This window comes from Antrostomus carolinensis, unplaced genomic scaffold (genome assembly GCF_000700745.2).
Source record: "Antrostomus carolinensis isolate BGI_N321 unplaced genomic scaffold, ASM70074v2 scaffold28457, whole genome shotgun sequence".
In the NCBI taxonomy this organism is placed as follows: domain Eukaryota; kingdom Metazoa; phylum Chordata; class Aves; order Caprimulgiformes; family Caprimulgidae; genus Antrostomus; species Antrostomus carolinensis.
The window spans coordinates 30,397-46,211 of record NW_010328512.1 but is presented as its reverse complement, the minus strand read 5'-3'; the positions used below and the strand labels follow the sequence as shown (position 1 = coordinate 46,211).

Genomic DNA, 15,815 nt, shown 5'->3' with positions numbered 1-15,815 from the left:
AATGCATGTGTATTTGAATATATAATGCACATAGAACCCTGTATGTTTTGTTTGGCATAAATGTTGCAAGCAAGTCTTCTGGATAATCTTTGATTAAGAGCCATAGAAAGTTATATGGTGGAAATACCATGGTAGGAGTTGAATGTGGGCTGGGGTTTTTTTTGTTTGTTTCTTGATTGGTAGACCTGTTCTGTGGCAGGGAGAATGGTGGTCTGCTGAGACTGTCTTTTGAGTAGTCTTCTGGAGGGAGTGGCTGCATTTTGTATATTCCCCAACCAAATTAGGCAAAGCATTGTCTGTCATTTTTCTGATAGCTGGACTCCTTGTTTTCTCCCTAGCAACCATTCTCAAGTATTTAGACATTATTCATCTTTCTCTGTGTCCTAGAGCCGGCAGTGGGAAGTGCCTCTGTACTTACACATTCTGCAGTGTTGAACACTGGAAAGGTTTCGTACTCTGTTCCTTATACCCTCTGGAGCCCTGGAAGCCTCTCCTAATTAGGTGTGGACATGGGGGTTTCCTACAAGCAGACATTCAAATACCTTCCTTTCATCCCTTACTAAAAATCAGCTGGGGTAGGAACTAGTGTTGCAGACCTGTGGGTGTACTGCATGAAGTAACTTTTGGGTAACAGGCTACTCAGAGTACATCATTTAATTGCAATTGAAGTAGAAATGAAAAAGACAGGGCAGTCTTTTGCAGGGTTTGGCTAGGATGGATTTATTGACAGAGTGGATTTTTGGAGGTCCTGATCTGTTACAGAAGCAGGGCTTGCTGAGACCAAACTCTGACACTGAAAATTCACCATTTGTTAGACCTGTTTGTGGGTTTGTTGTGGTGTGCTTGGCTTAGGGGCTTTGCTTTTGCAGGTGCTGAGTTTGCATATTGGTTTACTTCATAGTAGTGAAACTTAAATTTGGGTATCACAGTTGAGTAAGAAATAAATGATGTGACCAAGAAAGATCGCTGAAGTTGCTGTGTATGAACTACCTGGCTGCCTGCTTTATCCTGCAGTTGCCTAAGCTCAGTACAGGATCTGAGATGTGCAACGCAAAATTCTGCCCGTTTTACGAATGGGAAGTGATGTGATCGAAAGGAGCTTGAAGGAGTGTCTGATTGTACTGTTTTCACATGGGTTTATTTTTCTTACGTGCAAACCATTAGAATCAGTAATGCTTGGAGTAGGGAATCCAGATAAGGAAAATTGAGGGATATAAAACTACCTTCGAGCGTGGTCACGTCTGGAGCGCGTTCAGTTCTGTAACAGCCGGTAGCGCGAGTGTATGGAGTAGTAGGCAGCTGCCAGACGCCTGCTTGGGGTGGCATCTCGTTAAGGCACCGCGTTACAGTAGGCACTGAACCAGCGGTCGCACAGGGAGGCTGCCTTTGCCTGTTTGTTTACAGGCAGCGACTTAGAACTGGGATATGAGAGAGATGCTCAGCAGAAGCCTGGCAGTAAGCTGTTCTTTCCCCCTCCCCCAGCCCGCCCACTTGTGTTACTCAAAAGCAGGGTTGAAGCTGAGTATTATGCAAACCACAAATACTTTATGAACTACATTTTATTCAAAAAAAAAAAAAAAAAAAAAAAAGAGGAGCTGAAAAAGGCAGCTCCAAAAATGGGTTTATTTGCATGTGAAATAAGCTTAGAATTAAGATTCCTAACCTTTTACATAGCCAAGAATAATAATCTGATAATTCTTGGAACGGTCCGCTGTTTGTAGAAGTGACATGAAAAATGGAATGAAAGCATAGGGGAGGTTAAAGGGAAAACTGGAGCCTGGTCTGTAGTCTTCAGGTAACAAGCAGTACAAGGAAATATTTGCTCCTGAGTATTATTTCATAGGCAAAGGGAGTGGCAAAAAAGAACTTTTGACTTAATTCTGGAAAGAATATATATGTTGGATGGCTTCATAAAACTGAACAAGAAAAAATAGATTCATTGAGAAAAGAAAGCTAAATAGAAGGTAAAATAATAATTTCACAGCTGCTTATTTCCCCCCCTTGAAATGAATTTTTTCATTGTTTGGATTTTGATTTTATAATTAATAATGGAAGGAGCAGGTCCAGGTCACGTGCATGTTCAAGCCTGGTTTTGGTTTTGGAGGCACAGACATCAAATGTGATTTGTATTCCCTGTGTTTTCCTGTGGAAACGAGATATTTTTTCTTTCTTGTTGCAGTTTAAAAAAGGACAGAAAATCCATTTGATAGGTTGGAATATGGTTTACATTTTCATCTTTTTTTTCTTAATTTTTCATCAGATTGTGTGCATCAAATAATTGTATGAATTTATTTAGGAAAGGGTTTAGTCCCATTTAAAACAGGAGAAAAAATGAACGCTCAGAGTTTTTGTGCTGTATTTGTGTATCTGTTTGCTTTAAATTTAAGCTTAATATTTTTTATAAATGTTTATTCACATAACGTTTAAAACATTCCTGCAGTTTCTATAGGGCATTGAAGGCGAGCTCATTGTTTATTAATAAAACCCTTTGCAGTGTTCATGTATTTGCTGTCCAATCTTTGCAGGTGCTGAAGAGAAAATTTTGGAAGAGTTTAAAGAAACACACAATGCCGACTCTCCAGATTTTCAGCTCCAGGCAATGATCCAGGCTGCTGGCAAGCTAGTACTGATTGACAAGCTGCTGCCAAAACTGAAGGCTGGTGGCCACAGGGTGCTTATCTTTTCCCAGATGGTGCGCTGCTTGGACATACTGGAAGACTACCTCATTCAAAGACGGTGAGAGCAACAATATAATGCCATTCTAAATAAACCGTGCTTTCCTCAGTGGCCACAGTATTTAACCTGTGAGTAATCCATACTGAAAAGGGATGAAATTCAAACACTTTACAGTATTTTCTGTAGTGACCCCACTAAAGGGAGAAGCATACCTGTAAGGTGCAAGTACTGAGATTTTTCTTCTGGGTGAATACAAAGTGACCTCCCATGGAGAGCTTTAAACCTCTTAGTTTACTCCTCAGTTAAATGTTTCGGTGGCTCTAGAGGGTTTTTTTTTAGCTTAAGCCTAAATGTTTCATTCCGTGGAGTGAAAGTCTCTTCTTTACCAAAAGGCACAAAGCGGAAGACAAAGCACTCTGTCTTCCACTGATGAAGCGAGTGGACACGGAAACAGTCACTCAGTTTGACCCTATAGTAGCATATTTTCCTTTTTTTATAAAAAAATTGCATACTCTCACAAAGGAACAATGGCATCACAGTAAAGTTGTCCTTATAATGCATCTTTATTTCAGGTACCCGTATGAACGAATCGATGGCCGAGTAAGAGGCAACTTGCGTCAGGCGGCTATTGACAGGTTTTCAAGACCTGATTCTGATAGGTTTGTTTTCCTGCTGTGTACGAGGGCAGGAGGTTTGGGCATTAATCTTACTGCTGCTGATACCTGCATCATTTTTGATTCAGACTGGAACCCCCAAAATGACCTCCAGGTAATACCACAAGAGATTATTTTATTGAAAATTTTTCTTTCCCTTTTTGATGTGAAATTTTCTTCACCTACAAGAGAAATTATCAGTTGTCCCTCTCTTAAAAGCACAAAGATTACTGTTTATATGGAAAGCAGTAACTTTTAAAATAAGTTCTCTGTATTGATTGTTTTAGTTTCTTTTCTTCCTTTTGTCATCTGTAACTGGGTATCTGTCTTTGTTTCATCAGGCTCAAGCACGATGTCACAGAATAGGACAGAGCAAATCAGTGAAAATTTACAGGTTGATAACAAGGAATTCTTATGAAAGGGAAATGTTTGACAAAGCTAGCTTGAAGCTTGGCCTTGATAAGGCTGTGCTACAGTCTATGAGTGGAAGAGAAAACGCTACAAATGGGGTGAGAATTAATATGTTAAGGTGCATGATCAACAAATGGTATGAATGTGTAACGCTTTTCTTGCTTGTTTGTGTTTTAGCTGGAGAACGGTGGTTTTCATATGGAGTACAGCATGTATTTTAAAGTAGGGTTAATTAAGGGCAAGGCTACATGAACTGGCTCAGTCTATCTAATGGCTCACTTATTGCCAAAAAGGAACAGGTGGAGTCATGTTCCCTCAATCCTCATCCATTCTTACAGTTCTACCCTTTATGTTGGTCCTGGCACTTTTTGGAGTTCTTCTAGTCGGCTTTTTCTCGTGTAGCCTTTTTGCTTTGAACTTTTTTTGTCAGGTTAGTTAGCAGTCACCAGAGGTAAAGGGATTCAGTGACAATGAATTACTAAATCATTTAAATCACTTGTATAACTTCATGCTGAGAATTTTGTTGTTCATATTCTTCTTTTAAAGGACACTTCAGCATGTATGTTTAATTGCCAACACCACATTATCTTAGATTTTCAATTCTTAAAATGCTAAATAAAAGGACAGTCAGCCAAATTATGCTGCCAGATGTACGCATTGGCTGATGTAGAAAAAAACACACAACAAACCACAAACCTCCTCTTTTACATGTTACAGGTGCAACAGCTTTCTAAGAAAGAAATAGAAGATCTTCTTCGAAAGGGGGCATATGGTGCACTGATGGATGAGGAAGATGAAGGGTCTAAGTTTTGTGAAGAGGATATCGATCAGATTCTCTTAAGGCGAACACACACAATTACTATTGAATCGGAAGGAAAAGGCTCCACATTTGCAAAGGTGTGCATTGACATTCAGAGGAAAATTGCTAAAATGTGGCCAGTGTTGATGGGAGCTAGTATTAAATTGCCTTCTGTGTCAATTCAGTTTTTCAGTGTAGTTGTCTCAGAAATTTTCTGCACAAATGTTGGCATATCTGTATTTCCAGTCATGATAGTTTCCAGGCTTACTTTTTTTTTCCTCTTTCTTGAAACTTTGTAAGTCCTAAGTATTGTATTTACTAGTGAAAACAGATATTCTTTGTAGCATGCAGTTAAGAATCCAATGCATGTGTTTTCACATTTACTAGGCTAGTTTTGTTGCATCTGGGAACAGGACAGACATTTCCTTGGATGACCCTAATTTTTGGCAGAAGTGGGCTAAGAAGGCTGAGCTGGATATTGATGCTTTAAATGGAAGGGTAAGAGCTTTATGATAGTTCCTAGCACAATTAAAATGAAGATTTTCCCCCTTCCTAAATTTTTCCATTTTAACTTTCATTTTAGAATAACCTAGTTATTGATACACCGAGAGTGAGAAAGCAAACCAGACTCTACAGTGCAGTCAAGGAGGATGAACTGATGGAATTTTCGGACCTGGAAAGCGATTCTGAAGAAAAGCCTAGCACAAAGCCCCGGAGGCCTCAGGACAAATCACAGGGTTATGCAAGAAGTGAATGCTTCAGGGTGGAGAAGAACTTGTTGGTTTATGGGTAAGGTTATACTGATTGTGGCTAGAGAGCTGAAAATATGGGAATGATACCTAGTAAAAAAACTCATCCTTCTCTTGGACATGTTCACATAACCTCTTACTGTGTGACCTTTATCTCATTATGCTGTATACATGCCAGTGAGATTTAAGTTGCTATATATGTAAGTTGCTTATAATTGTGTTATTTAGCTTAAAGTAGCTGAGTGTCTCACAGATGGCTGTGAGCTCACTGGTAAGGTACGTAGTTTTGTGATGACAGAGTATTTGTTTCTGGTTTTTCGTAGTGTAAAGAATTCCTGAGTTACTGAGGTTTAATCTCTCTTCTAAGTGTTCTGTAGAATGACAGAGTGTATTTATAAAGATCAATGTGGTTGTGAAATCAACAGTCAATCTAGAGGTTTTCAACATAGATTCTGGTATTTTGGCCCCACTTAAATTCAGCTATTTGATACTTCATGTTTTTCCCCATCGGATTTACCAGTTTGGGTTGTTTTCTCTTTGCAAGCGAGTAGCTGTGTTTGACTGCTAACACTGTGGGCTTCAGAATGACTGTCTTTATTTTAGAGAGTTGTGTACAACTGTTGCTAATAACAGATTTCAGGATCAAAATAAGAATGATTCCCCAAATCCCCTGATTGTAGGAACTGGTTGAATTCCCTATTTGTAGCTTACTGGGACCATTAGAGTTAAACATATGTACTTTATTATTTTGAGTGTAGCTCAATTGCAGCTTTACGAGCAGAGAACTTACTGCCTGTTCTGTAAAATAAACATTCCTTATTCTTTGGTGCTGGAGGTTGGATTCCCTGACCGTAACCTGCAAATACAAAATGCGTGAGTGCTAACACAGGAGGTCCCAACTTGCTCGGTACCAAGAGTTAAACTGAAATTCACAAATCAAAATACCAGTGCCCTGGCTGTTGTGTTGAACATATTTTTCTTATAGTTGGGGTCGGTGGACTGACATCCTCTCACACGGGCGCTATAAACGTCAGCTAACAGAACAAGATGTGGAAACCATCTGCCGGACTATCCTGGTGTATTGTCTCAATCATTACAAAGGGGATGAAAATATCAAGAGTTTCATCTGGGATCTGATCACTCCAACCGCAGATGGGCAAACTCGAGCTTTGGTTAATCATTCCGGTATGTCTACCACAATCAAATAATGATGCTAGTAAATAGGAAAGAATTGCTTCAGCCATGCTCTGTATTTAGTTTAAACTATAGCCATTCTGACATGTTGTAGGATCTTGTCAGATTTTATGAGTAAGGTGGGCTTTGACTTGGTCTGTGCTTAAAGGGGAAGTCTCCCTCAGACACTTGGGAGCGCGCAGCGTACTTTCCCTTAAATCAGGTTTGAACAAATATCCTGGCACAATTTTTAAGTGACACCTGCTGCTGGAGTTAATCTCTTTCAAATCGCTGTAAATCAGGAAGCTTATTTCCTTACGGCCCTTCAGATTGATGAGAGTTTTTACAAGAAATATTTATATAACACCATTTTTCTGGCTTGTGCTCTGAATTTTTGAAATCTTCACACCTAAATTTGCATGAAAGTTTTGGTTGATTTTGTTATTTGCAGCGTTGCTGTTCAGTTTTTTTGGTGGTGGTGTTGCCCACAAAGGGATTAATGTAGCAGTGATACTTAGCTTTAAATGTATGTTTGTAATGCAGTTTGGGATGAGAGCTTTTCTATTCAGACTGTATAAGAAATATTGGGTTTTTATGTAGGTCTGTCTGCACCAGTGCCTAGAGGGAGGAAAGGCAAGAAAGTAAAAGCCCAGAGTTCACAGCCAATGCTGCAAGACGCTGATTGGCTCACAACCTGTAATCCAGATGTATTATTTCAAGAAGACAGCTATAGGAAACATCTCAAACATCACTGTAATAAGTAAGTATTAATGAATGTTCCATTTAGAGGTTTTTTTACTACATGCTTTTAAAAAGTTCACAACTTCTTTTGGTTATTTTTTATAGAACACAGGGCTATTTAATAGGATGTAAAGGCCATTATTACTTTTTAATTTGGGGATAATCATCTTAACAGATATCTGGGTACTTCCGTAAGCTCTTTATGACTGATCAGCACTTAAAACACAGTGCTGAAGAAAACTGTTTTCTGCCTCCTAAATAAGAATGGAATCAGATGAGGTTATTCTTTTCACCATATAAAGGAAAGACTATACCCCTACACTAAGTCTATTTCTCTTAACGATTGGCTGTTTTTAGACAAAAGCTGTTTGTTTCTTGTCCTCCTTGTGGGGTCTCTCAGGCTGATGTCCTTAAAGTTCTGTTCCTTGGATGTTAAACTCAAATGTCCACTTCTTTGTTTCCAGAGTTTCAGGTAGTAGTTCACCTTTGTGTGGGTGTATCTCTTCTCCTTGTTCTTTTTCTCCCTTCTCTTGCTCTCCAAATTATACAGAATATTTCTTATTTTCTCCTTTGTTTTTGAGAGAAAATTTCTCACCAAGCTGTCTTACCTGACTTAGCGCGCTGATTTCATTTTTCAAATTGTAAACATGTTAATAAAATGAAAGCCTTTGGGGATAAAGGTCATTGTATTTTGATTTGGATGTTACATTGTTTTATTGTTGTGTGAATGTCTCTTAAGAGCCTCTCTAGCATTCTCTTAGCTTTTGTTTTGTAATATTTTAACTATTTTTGTGTCAGTTTCCTTCCACAGTGTCCTGGTTCTCCATCTCAGTTTTGCTTACTGTATTCTCTATTACAGTCACTGAACTTAACCCTTGTCCCAAAAATACCTTGTCTGGGGGGAGGTTGTTTGCTTTTGGGGTTTTTGGGTTTTGTTTTGGGTTTTTTGTGGTTTGTTTTTTCTTATTTTTTTTTTTTAAATGTGTACTCTTCATTGTATATATACCATATACAGATATAATGCAATGTTACTGAAAGGTCATAGTTACTTTTGTTCTTTTAATACATACTGTGTCTTACTAATACTGTTTATTGGAAATAAATTATTGATTTGAAAAGTACCTGTGGCCTGTCAATAGGGGGTGTGATGTGAAGGAGGAAAGGCATTTAAGGGGTTTATTAGCTCGTTTCCAGATGCTAACCAAGCTTAATTCTTAGCTGATGAAAATGGATACTTACAGAATTATGTTAGCAAGTGCACATCCAAATAAACTGCTTTTTGACTTTTTGGTAAACTGTTACTCAGATCTGCTATTACATTTCACTTGCTCTTAAAGTAATTAAACTCTTTCCTGTAACATGTCCTCAGTACTTGGTATATCAGTTTGCAGATGAGACTTAAAATATTACTTCTGTAATAATAATGTAGAACAATTACAAGGATCGGGAAGACTGAGAAATGTGCAGGAATGTTTTTGGTTGCTATCTTTTTCCTTCACTTCCCATATCCAACAGGACTAAGTGAATTGTAGAATCAACATGTTTAGCCCAGGTAAAAATCAAATAGAGGTGGAAGCCAGTTAGTAATCTGAGTAATTTCCTTCAAGAGGTAGCAGTAGCAATTGGCTTCATAAGGACTGGTGTCCTGTCCTTATGTAACATGGATGCTGTTTTAATGCAGAGGACTCCTGAAAGGTGCAAAGAGCCTTTGGTTTTTGGTTGATGTTGGGTTTTTTGGTTTGTTTGGGTTTTTTTTTCCTGCTCCCCTCTTCTTTGGCTTGGTGTAACAGCTGTTATTGCTTAATACTAAGATGACAGAGACCCTCAGCAGCTTATTTACATAGCCACACAGGGAGCAGGGGCACCTTATTGGTCCCAGTTATCAAACATATAAAAAGAAGCATGTCTGACGTTTTGAATTGCAGACATGACCTTCATTCAAATCCCTGCTCTTCTGAGGTTTGCTTGAATAACACCTGTAAACCCAGGTATTGCTCCAGTCGCATCAGATCTCTAATGAAGAGCTCTTAAAACTGGTGGTGGTCTAAATTTTTCATGCAGCTGGGTGATCAGATTACTGCCCCCCGGTCACCCTGGCTGTTCCAGGAGCAGCAGCGGTTCAGCAGTTGCCGTGATGGATCTGAGTACAGTGAGAGGGCAGGCTGAATCATCTCCATTTGAGCTGGTACCGATTTTACTTCATGAACTAGGCAGCAGGGGGTGCCCTGAATTGGGTAAACATAAGAGACCGGGGTTATTTTCAGGTAGATACTTTTTCTGCAGAGATGACCTCTTTTCTAGTCTCCTTGAAAAGACAAGAGTCTGCCATTCTCTCTCCTGCCAGCTTCAAGTGTGACCACAACACCTGGCAGCGCTTCCAGAAACGACTGTAGTATTGCAGAGCAGAGATGGGGAAAAATAAACACGGGCAATGAAGATTTTTCACTTCCTTGTAGCAGTTAGGTTGTGCACAGGTAAAATTAAGTAGCAATTTGAACTATAAAGAGTAAAAATAGTTAATATCTCCCAAGGGAAACAGGGGATTATTTTTTTCCCCCATTCTCGGAAGCAAAAAGTTGTATAATCTGAAAAACCTGACATTCCATATTGAGGGTTTATTGTAAGGTAGTAAAACCAGATTTTATATCTCGTTTATTCCTACAACTTCTGATGTGCTTCCAAAAATGGTATTAAGGCAGCAGCTGAGGAAATTTTATGAGATAATGAAGCAGAACAGTTACTGAAAGCCATCTGCTCAGTTGTTTACAAACTTGCTTCAATACTTCAGAGGCAGTGGTAGAGTACGTGTCTAAACTTCACAAGCTGCACTAGGTAGAACTAAATGAAATGCGCCGGGGTCGGGCTGAGCTGGGTCCCTCTCTGTGCAGTGTAAGCGGTTGCCAGGCAGGCCTGTTGGAAGCCAGCAGAAAGCACCACACAGAGGTGATTATGTGCCACCATCTGTCACGCTTCAAGCCTACCATACAGCATGGCTAATCAGCCTTGGCAGGATGATGGATGAACAGCAGCAGCTGCCAAAAGCCACTGTTGGCAAACAGTCCTGAAGTTAAGAACTTTTTCCCTCCTCTGCCTTCCTCTCCAGGGTCCTGCTGCGTGTCCGCATGCTCTACTATCTACGACAAGAAGTTATAGGGGACCAAGCAGACAAGATCTTAGAGGGTGCTGACTCAAGGTTAGTGCAAGTGCAGATTTATTTTTTGCTGTGCAACACTGGCTTTTATAAAGTACACATACTATATATAATAGTGCAGCATTTAAAGGTTGTCACACGTTATCTCTTAAATGTCTATTTTCAAGCAACCTTATTATTTTAACAAGCACAGTGGGTAATATTCTTGGGGGAGGAAACGATGTGGGAAATGACAGAAACGGATTTTCAGCTCTGCTAATATTGAAGGATTATTCTGTCTCAGTTTTTAAAAATGAAAAAAAAAAAGATACTAAGTTCTGAAGTGAATCACATTTGGATAACCATTGGCATTCTGCTCCCAAAACAGCCTAATGCTGGGGGGTTTTTTTTGTTGTGTTTTTTAGGGGTGTATTTGTGGTTTTTTGGGAGGGGAGGTTTGATTGGGTTTTTTATTTATTTGTTCATCCGAATTATTTTTCAAGGCATTTTGATTTCTGTGCTATTCTGGTGTTGTTTTTTTTTTTCCTCTCTCAAATTCCCTATTTACAGAACAGCGTAAACACTTAAAAAAAAAAAAAAAAGTGTTGGGGTTTTTGTTTTGTTTTGTTTTGTTTTAAAAAAGTCTTTGTCCAGTAATACCTTTGAAAATGCATATAATGGTGTCTTCACAGTGAAGTAGATATATGGATACCTGAGCCATTCCACGCTGAAGTTCCTGCAGACTGGTGGGATAAGGAAGCGGATAAATCCCTTTTAATTGGAGTATTCAAACACGGTAAGTGATGTCTCACTCTGAACAAAACTAATTTGTAAAGCTTTCTGTGTGTAGGACTGTTCAGTCATAATATTAACAAGTATTGTTCCAAAGAACTGTTGGCTTGTATCTCCCTTTTTTCCTTGCCTGCATTAAAAACCTAATATGAGCTGTAAATATCAGATGCTGTTTTTAAATGTTTGCAGAACATTTGAGAAGACAACATTACTTTCTTGGCTGTAAATAAAACAAAACCATATTTGTTTAAATAATAGCCAAATAGTAAGATAGATCTCCATAAACTTTGCTTCCAGCACTGCTTCACTTGCTAACTCTGCCAACCAGTGTCAAAGTGGACGGTGGGCTTAACCTCTGCTATTAATCTGTACAAGTGCCTCCTGGGCTTTGTTCCAAGCAATATTTCACAAATGTCAGTGTTGAGAACTCCCGGCTCCCTTGAGTGGGATGCAGCCTTGTTAACTTTGAAAGGCTGGGGATGCAGAGCTGGCATGATATATACAGTGAGCGATTCCTGATTATAATCCCAATTCTCTGGAGGTCGTAGAGGTATTCTCAGCAGCCCAGCCTGACTAAAGGGGAGAATGATGGCTTATAAAACCTTTCATGATTACAGTTTGGCTTGAGGCTCTACAGCAGTTAGGAGCAGTGTGTTGTAGTACAAATCCTAATTGAATTGTGCTGTTCTGCCTATGTACAGCAGCTCTGTTTTGTGGGCTCAGCTGAGGCAAGTCTAGTCTAAAAATCATTTTCCTGCAGTGCACTGTTGGGATCTGCCATTTTCCATCTAGTCAACTTGGGCAGTAAAAAAGCAAACAGCAGTTTGAAAACCATAGAGGGAACAGTGTCATCTTACTGACATGCATCATCCTAAACCTAATGAGACAGGTTCGTTGGCCTTATGTATAACCCATGTATACAGCATTTTTGCAGCCTACATTGAGGGTTCCAGCAGGGCTGGAGCTATAGAAAACGTGCGCGCGCATGTGTGTGTGTGTGTGTGTGTGTGTGTGTGTGTGTGTGTGTGTTTCCATTTGCATCTGCACGTTTCCAGTAGGGAGTATAGAATGTGGAGAGCTGCTACGAAAGTCATATAGGAAACCTTTTTAAAGAAGTTTTTCACTTGTGAAAGATGTTTACTTTACCTTACAAAGACATTAAATTGAATGCTTTCTTCAGTATCTACTATGTGTTAATGTTGTTGATGTGAAAATGGTTCTGTGCTGATGGAATTTACCAATATGGAAAATGTCATCACATGAATGAAATGGTTGTTTCCAGCATGGTCGACAGCTCCTTGTTTTATTTAAAAATAAATAAATGAATCCAGAAAATTATACTTCTGCTGCCTAAACCTGTTGTTTTCCCAGATCATCATAGCTTTTAAAAAAAATTTGTTTCATGCTCTGTGTGCAGGTTATGAGAAGTACAATTCTATGAGAGCTGATCCAACACTGTGCTTCCTGGAACGGGTTGGCATGCCTGACGCGAAGGCCATAGCTGCTGAACAGAGAGGGACAGACATGTTAGCAGATGGCGGTGATGGGTAAGGAGGACATGAAAAAATTAATAAACTTTATCAGCATTGTATATGTTGGCATGAGTTCATGTGTCATATTCTGCTTACATCTCGCCTGAGGATCTGAAGTGATCATATGATGTAAAAAGCACATAAAATTGTTCACAGTTGAGCCTGAACTATAAATGTGTAACTTGGTACACCATACTGATGGCTTTTATGGCTTTTTTGCTTTTGTCCAGAAAATCAGCCCCCTCTCAAAAACAATACATTTCTTGATTTTTTTTTTTTAATATATTTTTTTATAGTGGTGAATTTGACAGAGAGGATGAAGATCCAGAATATAAGCCAACCAGAACTCCTTTCAAGGATGAAATTGATGTAAGAACTTCCAACTTTCTGTAATTACAAATATATAAAATTATAACTGATTCTCAGTGTTTGTCTTAATGTGTAGTTCTTAAGTTTGAGAGCTACCAGAGAAACACAGCTTGCAAAGATTGTTTGCTGCTGTGTTTGAGAGATGATGTATTTTTCTCCTGAAATGGTAACATATGGTCAAAACTGAAAACTAAAATAACTTCTGTCTTCTCCCCAAGGAATTTGCAAACTCACCTCCAGAAGACAAAGAGGAGTCCATAGAAATACACCCAAGTAAGAATATAGCAAAGAAATTTAAAAGGCAAAAATTGACCAATAAGGGAAAGGTGAACAGTTTATATTGCCACATGAGGGGATAGGTGGTGTTTTGGGAAAACACCACAGTAAACTTTTTATTGCCAAATCTCTTCATGCTTCACATCTTTCAAAATAATTATTTACTTGTCTTTGAATAATCCACATTATAGCTTTCTGGGTTTCTAATTACACAGTAGAAATTGTGATGGTAAAGACCGGATGTTTCATAATGCAGCTGTTGATGTTTTTGCTGAGATAATCTTGGAAGTTACAGACATGTTGTTTCCTCAGTATGGAGGAATATTGCCAAGTTTAAGTGAGAATAATAAAGTGGGCAATCGTAGGTGTAGGTGGTTCCTCAGAGGCAGAATGATCTTCTTAGTAATATATTTAAAGATGCATCGCATTAATTTAAACACTTACAGCATTCATGGTATGTCTGCATTCATAACACTGAAGAATAATGCTTGATTATTATCTCTGAATGCTTCACAAGCATTTCTGAGTTCTTAAGAGGTGGATGGTTTGATTCTGTTTCTTTATCTCCTACCGATGTAGTTATCCTATTTCTAATTTGTTATGCACCAGTATTAATGAGGCATATTTTCTTATCTGATAAAACAGGAATCCATTTCTAGCCATAGAAACTTTGAAATGTTTAGTGGTGGTTTTGCAGTGCACAAATACTTCTCTGTTCTCTAGACAAGCACAGTGAAAGCAATTCTGAGTTAGGCCAACTTTACTGGCCCAACACTTCAACCCTGACTACCCGCCTGCGTCGCCTCATTACTGCCTATCAGCGCAGCTATAAAAGGCAACAAATGAGGCAAGAGGCACTAATGAAGACTGACCGCAGGAGGCGTCGGCCTCGGGAAGAAGTGAGGGCACTAGAAGCAGAACGGGAAGCTATCATAACTGAAAAACGACAAAAGTGAGTTTCTCAGTGATACCTTTCTTTAAACCTTATTTGAGCTTGTGCGTCGCCAGTGCCACTCTTCTGTTTTGAAAGAATAAACTGAGGGGGTTTGGGGGCATCCAAACTAGGTTTGGACTCTCGTTGATTCAGTGGCTTCACTTTTCTTGCTTATTCCTTGACTAGGTGGACAAGAAGAGAAGAAGCTGATTTTTATCGTGTGGTGTCTACTTTTGGAGTTATCTTCGATCCTGTAAAACATCAGTTTGACTGGAATCAATTCAGAGCATTTGCCAGGCTTGATAAAAAGTCAGATGAAAGCTTGGAAAAGTATTTTAATGGCTTTGTGAATATGTGTAGAAGAGTGTGCCGGATGCCAGTCAAACCAGATGATGGTAAGTTTTGACTGTAGAAATCAACGTGACTGTTACGAGACAATGGGACTGTTGAAACTTCATGCCCAGGTGTAATGATTTCAAAATGGGTGTACATTGACTTGATGTTAAACAGTACAAATTGGTGTAATTGCAGAACCGCCTGATCTTTCCACTCTGATTGAGCCGATCACGTAAGAGCGTGCTTCTAGAACTTTATATCGCATAGAACTGTTGCGGAAAATCCGTGAACAGGTTCTCCATCACCCGCAGCTAGGGGAGAGGCTAAAACTGTGCCAGCCGAGCTTGGACCTGCCAGAGTGGTGGGAGTGTGGTAAACACGACAAAGACTTACTGATTGGTGCTGCTAAACATGGAGTCAGTAGGACAGATTATCACATTCTGAATGATCCTGAGCTCTCTTTTCTTGAGGCTCACAAAAACTTTGCTCAAAACAGAGGGACAGGTAATGCAAATACTGTCTCTTCTATAAACCCTCTGGTTGCTGGCTGCAGTCAGACACCACCTATTGTCCCATCCACACCAGTACAAGAAGAAAAGACTACAGAACAAACAGAGTCAAAAGTTGAAGGGTCTGAAAATCCAGCAGCCAAAGAAAAGTCCGATATCAAAGAGGAGACGGATATTGCAGATAAGGACACTAAACCGGACTGTGATGCTGAGGCTGAGCCTGGCCCTGTTAAATGTGAATTGAAAGACATAGAAACGAGTACAGACGTAGACCCAAAATCTATTTCTGAGAAAGGTTCGGAAGAAGACGAAGAGGAGAAACTGGATGACGATGATAAATCAGAAGAATCCTCCCAACCTGAAGGTAATGTGTTGGTCAGATCAATTCTGTGTTCTTAGCGTGAGCCCCACAGCTGTCGCAACTTGTGCCAGCTGATAAGTGACACATGGAGCCATTATGGAGCTCGGGATGGGCTACATGTAGCAGTTCTCTGCCCTCCACATATCAGGTGGCTAGATAAGCTTTCATAAAAACCATCCAGCATCAGCAGGATATTCCCCCACAAGGGAAGATTTCCAAGATAGCTTACCGAGCCAGTGCGCACGGTCTTTGTGCCAAATGCAGAAGAAGACTAAGGCTCCGCTGTAGTAATTGCTGAACAAAAGCCTGAGTTAGAAATATTGTGTCAAGCCTGGTTGTCTTAAGCTGTCTAATTAAGTTGACGTTCGGTGGTT

General features: G+C 39.5%; 1 protein-coding gene across 1 annotated transcript in view; it reads left to right on the top strand.

Moving 5' to 3' along the window:
- Positions 1-15,815, top strand: part of CHD7 (chromodomain helicase DNA binding protein 7) — a 50,778-nt gene that overhangs the window by 27,622 nt on the left and 7,341 nt on the right. Inside the window, 16 exon segments of the mRNA XM_010172281.1 lie at positions 2,526-2,736; positions 3,249-3,444; positions 3,671-3,838; positions 4,458-4,637; positions 4,927-5,037; positions 5,123-5,328; positions 6,274-6,473; positions 7,062-7,221; positions 10,306-10,395; positions 11,025-11,128; positions 12,542-12,671; positions 12,953-13,025; positions 13,244-13,298; positions 14,025-14,253; positions 14,422-14,630; positions 14,767-15,444. Of these exon segments, the coding sequence (XP_010170583.1) occupies positions 2,526-2,736; positions 3,249-3,444; positions 3,671-3,838; positions 4,458-4,637; positions 4,927-5,037; positions 5,123-5,328; positions 6,274-6,473; positions 7,062-7,221; positions 10,306-10,395; positions 11,025-11,128; positions 12,542-12,671; positions 12,953-13,025; positions 13,244-13,298; positions 14,025-14,253; positions 14,422-14,630; positions 14,767-15,444 (3,000 nt within the window).